We start from the raw sequence: 12,135 nt of genomic DNA, 5'->3' as shown, positions 1-12,135 counted from the left end.
GAGAGAGAGAGAGAGAGAGAGAGAGAGAGAGAGACCAGTGCCCAGGCTCCTGCAGTTCTCATCTCCCCACAGAACTTACTTAGAGAATTCTTGAGTGTTTTGTCATAGAAAGTTAGCATTACCTAGGCTTTGCTTAAGTGTCACTTCAGTTTTATTTTCAAAAAGCTTAAGATGCCATTTGATGTGTTTAGGTTGTACAAATAGATATGTATGAGGTTTGGTTCTGGTTTGTGGTTGCTAGTCCCAGGTCACCTTGCTCACTAGTGAGTTCATCCAAACCTCAAAAGTCACACCTGTGTCCTGTGCGCGGATGCTGCAGGCTTAGGTGGAGAAAAGCAGGGCTAGAATTGGAACCCAAAGCCCAGAATGGCAAGAGAGGATGTGGGGGCTCCACCCGATCACCTCTGGGTTCACCAAGAAGGAATCTACCGAGACGAATATCAGCGTACATGGGTAGCTGTGGTGGAAGAGGTAACTGCTTTTATTTTAAATTTTTTTAAAAATTTTGCTTTCAAATAACCTGGCTTCTGTCAAGTCTGAATATTCTGATGTTTTTGGTTTTATTTTTGATCATTCCTATTAGGAGACAAGTTTCCTAAAGGCTCGAGTCCAGCAAGTTCAGGTTCCTTTAGGTGACGCAACTAAGCCAAGTCACCTTCTTACTTCCCAACTACCTCTCATGTGGCAACTCTACCCAGAGGAGCGCTACATGGATAACAACTCTCGCTTGTGGCAGATTCAGCATCATTTAATGGTACACATGTTACACAATCATTTTCCCTGTACTGGAGTTCTTACAACAGAGTACTTTATATATAATTTCCTTTTTCTGACAGGTCAGGGGAGTACAGGAACTACTCCTTAAACTTTTGCCTGATGATTAACCTGGTATGTATTTCTATTTTCCCTCCTCCTTTCCCTTCTTTGTTTACACTCTATTCAGTTGTAGTGATTTGAATGATTTTTTTTTTCAGGTGCTGGATTTCTAGGAAGATACGCTCCTCTGTTCTATTCATTACATGGCAATCACTTCATTTACCACTGCTGTGCTCCCACCCTTAGGCCTGGGGGGGAGTAGGGGGAGGATTAGTTTGAATAACTGCTCAAGAACATATGTTTAGGAAGTGCCATGAAGAACATTGCCAGTGACACTACAGAGAAAGGGTTACACAGGGCAGAAATCAAGCCAACAAAAGCATTTAGTCAGGATATGTAACTTTAAATTGACTCCTTTGGGAACTGCCATAGAACCTTTGATGGACTTCATCGACTGAACTTAGGATCTGGTGAACCCCACAAAAATCAGAACATGCTGCAGAACAGATGCCCTCATCACCAAGGACTTGGTACTGATTTAGAGAGAAGAGAGCAGCTTTTGCAGCATCAACGTGTATTTGTCGCTTATTTCCCCTGCAGCAAATTCACCTGCTTTTTCTTATTCCATCCTGTAAATATCTGAGGTTTTGTTCTAGTGTTTCCCATCCCAGCACTGACTTAATTTGGATCTACTGAGAACTTAAGGAGTTCTGGGAGAAAAAGGTTATTTGTATTGATGAAATTAGCTACAAAGGCTTCTATACCTTTCTTCTTTCTGAAACTGCATCTTTGAATTGTTTTTACAAGTTTCTCATCAAAATTTTGTGAATCTAAATTATTTCTTTAACTATAATATTTTATATATTTGGCATCCATATGAGCTCAAAAGATAATGTTAATTTTAATTGGCACCTTTCTCAAGAGGTAATAGCAACTAACATTGCTAATTCCTGGGAAAGTGTTTATACTACTTGTGAAGAATTTCCTGGATTAAAATATGACAGTTTATGTACATTGAAGTAAGCTTTTGCTTTTTAAAATAAGTCTTGGGCCCAGACCAATGATGTATGTCTATAATTCCAGCTATTTGTAAGACTAAGGCAGAAAGAACACTTGGCCCCAGGAGTTTGATGCCAGCCTAAAAAACATAATAAGAACTTGCTTAACAAAAAGCACTTGGGTATAATAGCCACTATGTATTGAGTTCTTATTGCTTTCCAGTTACTGTTCTGTGTACTTTATATGTTTTATTATGTTTAGTCCTTCCATCAGTTCTTTGAGGTACGTATAATTCCCATTGGCATGTATAGTGAAAGAAAAGAATCATTCAAGGAGTTTAATCATTTACCACAGGGATTCTTTTGTGAATCATAGAGCCAGGCATTGAGCCAGACTTTTAAAACTGTGGTGTCATTCCAACATTGGTTTATAATATTCAAGATGACTAGACTGAATTTTTTTCATGAAAATCTATATCTTCCATATTAATGAGGTGGTGATATAAAAGTATAGTTGATTCATCCTATCAATGAAGAAAGAGTATTTTTAGTGCATTTATTTTTTCCAGCTATTGTTAAGGTCATTCTACTTGCCCCAGAAGAAAATTCCATGTAGATAGGCTACAAAGTCTTTATGACTAAAACTAAAAAAGAAAAACTATAATTTTTTTTGTTTTAGTTTTCTGGATATGCCACAAAAGGATCCTTGCCAGAAACAAGCCTGTGAAATACAAAAATGTTTACAAGGTAGTATATAGATTTTTTTTTAAAAAATATTTTTCAACTTTACCTGTCACCTAACTATAAGAAAGTAATTATCAGCAACTTTCATTAACTTTAAATGTAACACTTCTGTAATTATAAATATTTTCTCCATTTGTATCATGAAATGTTTAGAATATTAAAAGTGATTTGATGTAGGGACTAGGAGGCTGTCTTAAGTGGTAGAGTGCACTTGCCTAACATGCAAAAACCCCAAGGTCCTCAGCACCATACACAAACTTTCATTTAAGCTATGGGCTTTTGAGTCCAATTGTACATTAGAATTACCTGGAGAATTTTAAAAAAACAAGTCTAGCACACTTAAAGTAGATTTTCTGAAGATAGAGTCTGAGCAGGAATCAGTTTACAAAGCTAACCAGTGATTTTAATGCGCAAGTGCAACCGTAGTTAAGAATTACTGAGCTAAGGAAAGCACTTCTATAAAAAGACTTGGTTTGGAGTTGAGGATATAGCTCAGGGACAGAGCACTTACTCAGAATGTACTAGGCCTTAGTTTCCATCCTGAACACTGCATGTATACACAAACAGAAAGAGTGAAGCAGAAGCAGGGAAATAAGTTCAAGGCCAGCCTATCTCAAAAACTCAAAAATACACACATACATACATACATACATACATACATACATACATACATACCACAAAAACAGGTTTTAATACTCAGGGACTAGGATTTGGGCAGTGGAGGACTAATTCTCAGTTAGTTCAGGGCATCTGTATCAAAACTCAGGTGACTGTAACTATGTGATTTACTTCTGGGCCCTTTGTTGTATTCCATCAATTATGCTCAATGCTGCTTTGGCTATTCGAGGTCTTCTATGAATTTTAAGCAGTATTGTCATTTTTATCAGGTCTATGAGGATGGAAAGTTTTCTTTCCATTTCCTAATGTCTTCAGTTTCTTCTGTGTTTCATAATTTTCATTGAAAAGTCTTTTTTTTCCACCTTAGTTAGGAATATTCATAAGCATTTTATTTTTTGAGGCTATTATTTTTTCTCATTTATTTCTTTAATGAGCTTATTAGAAAATAGAAAATCGACTGATTGTTATATGTTAATTTTATATCCTGCTACTATGCTGACTTTATCAGTTCTAATGCTTTCAGTGAGGCTTTAGGCTTTTCTAAGTATAGGATCTTATTTATAAACAGGAATAATTTTACTTCTGCTTTCCTATTTGTATTCATTTTATTTCTTTCTCTTGTTGATTTCTCTGCCTAACATTTCAAGTACTATATTAAATAATGTTAGAGATAATGGAAACCCTTTCTAGAGGAAAAGGTTGCTTTCAATTTCCCCCTATTCTGTATGTTATTGTCTATAGCTTTATTATATATAGCATTTATTCTGTGAAGATACAATCGTATTATACCTAGTTTCTTCAGGGTTATTTTACATGAAAGAATGTTGAATTTTACTAAAAGCCTTTATTTACATCTATTGAGATGTTAATGTAGTTGTTTTAACTCTCCTTGTTATATTGTATTTATTGGTTTCTACATGTTGAACCATATTCGCATCCTTGAAACAAAACTATTTCTTTTCAATATGTCTCTGAATTAAGTTTTAACATAGTTAACGTAGGCTATTTGCATGTATGTTCATTCAGGATATTGGTTTGTAAAATGAATTTGGAAGAATTCTTTCCTTTTATTTTTTTGTATATGGATGTTTTACCTGCATATATGCCTATAGATTACATGTGCACTTGGTGTCCATAGAGGCCAGAAGAAGGTATTGGATTCCCTGGAATTGGAGCTACAGACAGTTGTGAGCCACCATATGGGTGCTAGGAAGCAAACCTAGGTCTTCTAGAATAGCAACCAGTGTTCTTAACTGCTGACTCATCTCTCTGGCTCTATCCTTTCCCTTTGTGTTTTCTGATCTAGTCTGAGGACCATTGGTGTTAGCTTTTTTTTTTTTTTTTTTTTTTTTTTTTTTTTTTAAACAATGGTTGTTGAGCATCTGTCCAGTGTGTGCAAGGCCCTAAATTCAATCCCTGCTACCACAAATATGTCAGGTTCTATGGTTTTCTTTGATGGAGGTCTTTTTTTTTCTTTTGAAATCATATGTTCAGTCTCATTGCTTGCTATTTATTTATATTTATTTATAGTTTTCATATTTTGGAGTTCATTTATTCAGAAATTTGTCCATTTTTCTTAGACTTTTCAATTTATTGACATACTGTTTTTCAAAATGTTCACTAATTATTTTGTTGTTTCTGTTGTAAATTGTTGTTGTTGTTGTTATTTCTGCTGTTGTTGTACTGGAAATTGAACCTGGGACCTTGTACAAACACTCTACTAAATGAGCTATATCTCATGTCTCTTGTTGCTTTTTGAGTTTTGAGACAGAGTTTAACTAAATTATTCTGTGTAGACTTGAACTTACGCTGTAGCCTATGTAAGCCATGAACTTGAGATCCTCCTACTTCAGCCCCCTGAGTAGTTTAAGATATAGCTCTATAACACTGGGCTTGGATTTTAATTTTATTAATTTGAGTCTTCTTTCTTTTGATTGGTTTAGACAGTTTGTCAATTTTGTTTATCTTTTCAAAAAGTCAACTGTTCCATTGACTCTGTATTTTTTGTGTTCTCCATTAAGTTTTTACTTGATTTTTATTTTCTTTCCATCTATTAGTTTTGAGTTTGACTTACTCTTGTTTTTTTCTAAAATCTTGAGATCACATTTGTAGGTATTTTTATGAGGTCTGATTTGCTTTTAATATGGGCACTTGTAAATTATGAGTTAAAATGCACTATAAATCAAATAGACTTAACAGACTTCTACAGAATATACTGCCTAATAGCAGCAGAATACATATTCATCAGCCTATTGAACTTTCTCCAACATAGATCAGACTGGCTAGCTAGCTTAAGGTTATGTTGTTCCCCATTCTAAAAGCTTTTGGTTAATGCAGCCAGCTGGAGCCAACATTAGCCCATGTTTATATGTACCCAAGCAAGTAGTTTGGAGACTGGCAAATGTCCTAGCCACATATTGTATCCCCAGTTCCTCAGAAAATGAACATGGAGGCTGACTGATCACTGAATTCTGAGTTGGGGGTCAGAACTAAGTGCTCCACAGGTGTTGGTCTTGGCACTCTCAACTTAAAGTACACACAATGGTCACCTTACCTTTTGTTTTATAACCCTTTTAAAACCTAAAAAGTCCCCCCCAAAAAAAAAACCTAAAAAGATGCATTTTTAGCTCCCAATTACATTTTAAAGGGGGGAGACATTAAATTTAACATCAAAATGCAGTTTGCTATGAAACTATAAATATTTTGGTTGTATGCATTTTTCTAATTTATCAAATTACAAAAAAGGGACTTGTGGTCACTAATTATATAAAAAAATACTGCCAAAGACACTTGATTAAAAAGGAAATTATATTTTAAAATAGCTTTCAACCACTCATAAATTTTGATTTTCTTCCTATTAGACTTTTAGATAGTTATGAATGAGTTCTTCTTTTACCTCTTGACCTGCTGACAGATTTCTAAATAAAAAAGATTTCAATAAACCTGGGTATATCTTCCTTCAAAGTGATAAGTGAAAAGGGTTGGAAAATACTTAATTACCTTGTACCTTCTTAGTTCTCTGAGATCATTACTAAGAGTTGCCTGTTTTTCAGCCAACAACTATTTGGAATCGAAGTGTCAGGCTGTCATCCAAGAACTTCGTAAGTGTTGTGCTCGATATCCCAAAGGAAGATCTCTTGTCTGCTCAGGATTTGAGAAAGAAGAGGAACAGAACTTGGCAATGAAGTCTGGATCCAAGTAAAGTTGTACTGAGATGTTAAATTCTGCTTCATGTTTCCCTCAAGCTTGTTTTATTTACTGTCCCTCCTTCAAGCTAGGTAGCAGCAAATGGCAAATTAAAAAGTCAATTGTAAGAATTAGCAAATATATTATTTATGCAAAATAGACCAAAATATCAACCTATATAGAGAATAAATATAATATAATTATACATATAATGTATAATGTAAAAGGGAGCTGCTAAAATAAACCTGTTTTACATTAAAGTTTTGGTTTGTTACTAAATGAATTTTAAGAGACTATTAGATCCGGATGTTAATGAATTTGCCTTTAACCACTGAGTTCAGAATGTTATCTGTATGTTGACCTTGTTCACCAAATCTTGGATCTCTGTTCAATATGAATAAGATACACAGAGCATAGTGCAGAAAACAGAGATTATTATAGAATAATATGAAATACTCCAAAGAGTAAGTGAGCAATTACCAGAGTGATCATTAATGTTTTAACCTTTATTTTTATTTTATATCAGTAAGTGTTCTGCCTACATGTCTGGCTGTATACCATGTTTGAGTTGGATTCCCTGGAATTGGAGTTGCAGTCAGTTGTGAGCCACCATGTGGGTGCTGAGAATTGAACCAAGGTCCTCTGGAAGAGCAACCAGTGCTCTTAACCCCTGAGGCATCTCTCCAGCCCTGGTTATATACTATTTTCTAAACTTTCCAGAACAGGCAGCTTTCCTAGGGACGTTTTCCTATCCAGGTAATTGATAGGCTATTTGGATTAACTCGAAAGGGACAGGGAACAAAGTTATGGCTTTGTTCTTTACCAGAAAGCCCCTAGCTTGTTAGTAAATTTTATGATCTTCCTAATAGTTTAGAATGTCATCTATCCAAGGCCAAAGGTACTCAGGTCCTATTCTTTGGATTGGTAAACAAAATCCTTCAGTTCTTGGTTTTATAGACTGCTGATTATGACAGGAGCCATCCTCAATAATCTTCAAGCCTGCTAATATATAACTAGCTATTTAACAAGACTATTAGTGCCAGTGGTAAAAGCTAAGTCACATGAGGCCCTCCAGCATTAGAATTATAATATCCTTTATAGATTACATGCTACATTTCTTCAAAGTTTCCTTTAACCTATCTCAATACCAATAATTCCATTTCTTCTATATACCAGTAGGAACTGTTTTTCTTTTGCATCTTCACTACAGATACTCAGTAATAGGAAAGGCATATAGTAAAAGGTTTTTTCCAATGCAAGGGTATCTTGGCAGTCAGGAGCTAAGAAATAGCACAAAATCACACCATGCAAAAAAACCACATAAGAGATTTATTGGCAAGAGACACAGAATAGTGGTTGTCTTTAACTGGGAACAGACAACAGTAGGCTTGGGAGAAGGGCAGGGTTTTATGGGTTCTTTGGAGCATATACAGTGAGCTAGTGGAAAAATTCAATGCTGTTAAAAGTATTGCTTGGCTGTTAATGCTAAGTCATGGGGGCAGAGATTCCCAAGTCTCATGTTCAAGGACAGGCCAAGGCAGGTTTAATTTCCGTTGGCTTGTTACTGTAAGTGTTACAGCTGAGAGAATGGTGACCCCAATGCAAATGTTACAACTCTGAAGGGAAATGTTTCCTTTCCACAAAGTCAAACCATTTAACAAATCTCACATGAGATATATAGGGAAAGACACAGGGTGCTAGCTAGCCTCTGCCATTAAAGAACTGAATGTAAGGTAGGGTTTCTATAGGTTTTGGGGGGGGGCAGAATTTTCCAGGGTGGAGATTTCCAGAGTTGGGATTGGTGGAATTTCAAATGAGCCCAGGTATTGGTGGGATTTCGAGCTCATATTCAGTAATCCCTAATTTATCATGAAGGAATAGAAGCACTTTTCACTGGAAGTCACTATGAGGCCTAATGAAAGAAATTGCCAGAACTGCACTGAGGCCAAAGTTTTTATTCAAGGCCTGTTCTTCTTGGCTGTCTCCAAATGAAGGGAGAGAAGCCCCACAAAAAGCAGAGTTTGGGGTTTTGTATGGTGGTTTTAGTTGAGTGGGAGAGCATCAAAACATTTGTAAGCAAAAAATTTTTATGGGGGTACTTCTGGTCATAATGATAGCAGGATGCTTGCAAAAGGGACATTTAGAAAAAACAGGATGTTGTGGTAAAGCTGCTCTGCTGAGATAAGGGTCAGATGACCTCTGAAACATGTAGAACATTCAGTTTCTATTTCCCAGAAGGGGCTAGGTCCCACCCAAGTCATCCATCCTTGGTATCTTCAATGAATCTATCTTGGACTGGCCTTCCAGTCAGTGTTTTGCTACAAAACTTTTCATGGGGAAATGCAACACACATATCTACTCACCCCAGATAGGGAGCCATGACAGACCAGAGTACGAGTACCACCAAAGTCTCAACTTGGTGAGCCAATGAGTTTTATTGGGGTTACTTACATTAGCAGAAATGACTCAGATAGCTGCATCACTATAGCCCACCCCAGCACAGGTGACAGATCACAAAAGCTGGGAATCTGGAGCATACCGAATAGTCTACAGCCAGTCCAACAGGTTGGAGAGTATCTCAAGTGACTCATTTGGTCTAAAGCTCTTTCAGGTAGCCCAGCTGGTTTCTTCTTTGCAGCTGTATTGCTTACTCTTTGGGGTAGGGGGAGGAGCCTAGTGAATCTGGTTGATTTCAGGGATTTCCTGAAGCTATTTTGAGTTGTTTACTTTTCTGCTTAAGGAGCTTCCTTGCAGGATGGAGCATTTCTGATAAGTTTTTTCTCTGCTGGTGAAATGAGCCAATTTGAGGCAAATTAAATTATATAAAGGCAGGTTTATTGGGAAGCCACTCTCAGGTGAGTTCACTGATCCCAAAGAAATGCCAAGGAAGTCACTATGGGGAGGAAGACAAATGGGAGAGGAAAGAGAAAGAGTGGGTATAAGCAGTGACGGAGAAAATGCAGAAAGAGGGAGAGATCAGAATGTCTGGATTATATAGAGCTTCTGTGGGAGGGGAAGCCCAGCCACTCAGCTGGAAAGTTCAGGGCAGAGGGCAGGATATGCCACTCATGCTGTGCAACATGTAGGAATTGAGCAATGCTGGGAGAACCTGGAGGCCAGGTCTGCTTTGGTATGTAAAATATGAACCTCAGATGTTTGTCCAGGGTCTGAATCCCAACAATTTCAATCTCAGAGGAAACTGTTGCACAACAGTCAGGAAGGCATCAATAGAAATAAGAATTTTAGTTGGTTTATTTATTCTTTATTTCCTTATAACCAAAACCTATTAATAGTAGAACCAGATAATATCAAAGGAAAACTACTAAAGGAAACTTGTTAATAGCAGACAGCTATTTTATATCCATTTGCTTTCCTCAAATAGTTACTAGTACTACTATTGTTCTTCACCTCCCCCCACAAAGTAAGATGCCTTTTGGGACTAGGGATGTAGCTCAGTTGGTAGAGTGCTTGGTTAATGTGAACAAGGCCCTAGATTTGATCCCCAGCACTGCATAAACCAGGAACTCAGGTGAAGTCAGGAGAATCAGGAGTTCAAGGTTATCCTCAGCTACTCTAGAGTAGTCTAGACTGTTGTGACCCTGTCTCCAAACAAACAAACAAACAAACAATAATGATAAAAATGTGTTTGTAAGAACATGAGGAAATTCTGGCAGTTCCTTGATGTCCAAATACCATTTTTTGATACCAAATATTTTCTTTTTTTCTTTTAACTTTTAGTGTATGTATGTGTGACTTGAGTATAGGCATGTTCATATACCATTGATATAGTCTAGGGGTCTTAATCTGCCAGTTAAAGGATTGAATAGCAAGAAATAGCTTGAGGGCAACAGGTGGCATCAGGGAAATCTCACGTAGAATCAACAGCTGAAGAAAGGCATTTATTGTGGGTAAGGAGACATACACATTCAGGAGACACACAGAAAAAGACCCTCTGCAAAGCAGAGTGAAGCCTCAGGAAGACAAAAATCCAGTCTCTTCTTGAAGCCTGGGGATTTTAAAATCTCTAAAGTTTTCTTCCCCTAATTTAGGGTTGGTCAGTTTGAAGAAATAAAGGATGGCTGATTTGTTGTATATAACACAATTGTTGTATATAACATATTCTGACCATGCCCTGAACTTGTTGAGCTAGTCCACCAGCAGGAACCCTGCTGATGAAAGACAAAGCTTGTTTTGAGCTACCAGGCTTTTGTCTCAAGTCAGGAGTGTGAGGAGAAAATAAGCCATCTTGGAAATGTTCCACCTTTATTAGTTAGCCATGGTCCCTCTTCTTATCTGTCTATGTATCAGGTAGATTAAATCCTAGTCTCTCATCATGGTGCACATATGGAATTTAAACAACTTTCTGGAGTCAGTTCTCCTCCCATAATGGTAAATCCTGGTGAATTCCATCAAACCCTCCTCTCCATACACCCTCTTCAATCTAACTCTTTTCTTCAAAAGCATTTCTAAGAATCACTGTAACAATGATATAAAAGGTTTCTTCTGTTGTTAAATACTTGAGGAATGCTAATCTAGACACATATAAATGGGTTATGTTCTTGCCAGAGTTTAGTTTTTTATATATTTCCAGACTGGCTGGGAATATGCTGCCTGAGAGATACTTGGTCCACAAAGGAGGGTAAGAGTTCTAAGTTTCTATGAAATAATTTGAGGGAACTCTCATTAATAGTAAAATCATTTTAATAAAGCACATCACAATTATATTTACATTATCTATGAATCTAAATTACACTTAAAATAACATTTGAAAATGATTGCTTAGGGCTTATATATGACTCACTAAATGAAATAGATTTTTTTCTGTTTTATTGCAGTTGTTTACTTAATCAAGTTTCAAAACATTGCAAGGGTTTTTCTTTTTAAGAATACTACCTTAGTGCTGGGTGGAAGCAGGCTTGTTGACTTGAGGAAGAAAAGCTCTGACAGTGTGTAAACTGCAGCTACAGCACTTGATTCCAGACGAGTAGGTTTTTGTTTCTGAGACCCAGCACCTGTTCCAGCTGGAACGGAACATCTGTACATTCATGGTGTGTTTGAGATGCTTGAAAATTGTTTCAGATTACACCCTCACTATCAAATGAGTAAATGACTGGTTAAAATCCTCACACCTGCAGACATGGCCAGATGGTGGCAAGGGCATTAAGGGTCTTTGACTGAAGGAGAAAAACCGTCATTGTCATTCCAATCCCAAGGGAAGAACACCTCTAGACAGGCCGCATGGTGGCTCTATCTAGTTGAACACTTTACACATTCGAGTCATGCAATGGTGCTTTAGATCTGCATAGCATGTGAGGCTCTGTACAGGTGGGGACCAACATTTCTGAGTGCTGAAACATGGCAACCCTTTATCTAGCTTGAAATCAAAACTGTCAGATTTTATTTTTTATAATTTAAGAAAGAGTTGGGGAATGAGATTTTTTGAGTTGGCTTTTTCAGATCAGTCATTTTTATGTGTAACCAGTGGAGATTTTATAGCTCAGATTATATTTGTATATAATTATTAACTAATATGTAAATTGTAATAAATATATTTGCAATTATTAAAAAAAGAATACTACCTTAATTTGAATTTCAAAAGCTTCCAAGTAATTGTTCCTTTCTTTAAATGATACTGTCTTAGTTTGCCAACAGACCTATTGAAAGACATTGATATAACTCTTATTCTCTTTAGCTAATATGGCATACATTAAAGTTAAATAGCCATCGAAGTACTTTTTATATAACACTGACCAAGACAAACACTGAAACTCAG

General features: G+C 36.7%; 2 protein-coding genes across 3 annotated transcripts in view; both read left to right on the top strand.

Moving 5' to 3' along the window:
* Positions 1–2,341, top strand: part of Mtcp1 (mature T cell proliferation 1) — a 6,714-nt gene extending 4,373 nt beyond the window's left edge. Inside the window, exons 2-5 of one of the 2 annotated variants that reach the window (XM_031364741.1) lie at positions 320–471; positions 584–754; positions 837–888; positions 975–2,341. In XM_031364741.1, the coding sequence (XP_031220601.1) occupies positions 367–471; positions 584–754; positions 837–884 (324 nt within the window). In that variant the 5' untranslated portion in view covers positions 320–366 and the 3' untranslated portion in view covers positions 885–888; positions 975–2,341. Of the gene's footprint in view, positions 1–17; positions 472–583; positions 755–836; positions 889–974 lie in introns of those variants that run through there. The other variant, XM_031364743.1, reaches the window with a different exon arrangement.
* The window catches only part of Cmc4 (C-X9-C motif containing 4), a 10,874-nt gene extending 4,373 nt beyond the window's left edge, over positions 1–6,501 (top strand). Inside the window, exons 2-3 of the mRNA XM_031364744.1 lie at positions 2,494–2,561; positions 6,230–6,501. Of these exons, the coding sequence (XP_031220604.1) occupies positions 2,504–2,561; positions 6,230–6,378 (207 nt within the window). The 5' untranslated portion in view covers positions 2,494–2,503 and the 3' untranslated portion in view covers positions 6,379–6,501. The remainder of the gene's footprint in view (positions 1–2,493; positions 2,562–6,229) is intronic.
* Positions 6,502–12,135: the final 5,634 nt, after the last annotated feature.

This window comes from Mastomys coucha, chromosome X, assembly GCF_008632895.1.
Source record: "Mastomys coucha isolate ucsf_1 chromosome X, UCSF_Mcou_1, whole genome shotgun sequence".
Lineage (NCBI taxonomy): Eukaryota > Metazoa > Chordata > Mammalia > Rodentia > Muridae > Mastomys > Mastomys coucha.
The sequence above is the reverse complement of the archived record's forward strand: the minus strand, read 5'-3'. Positions and strand labels throughout refer to the sequence as shown.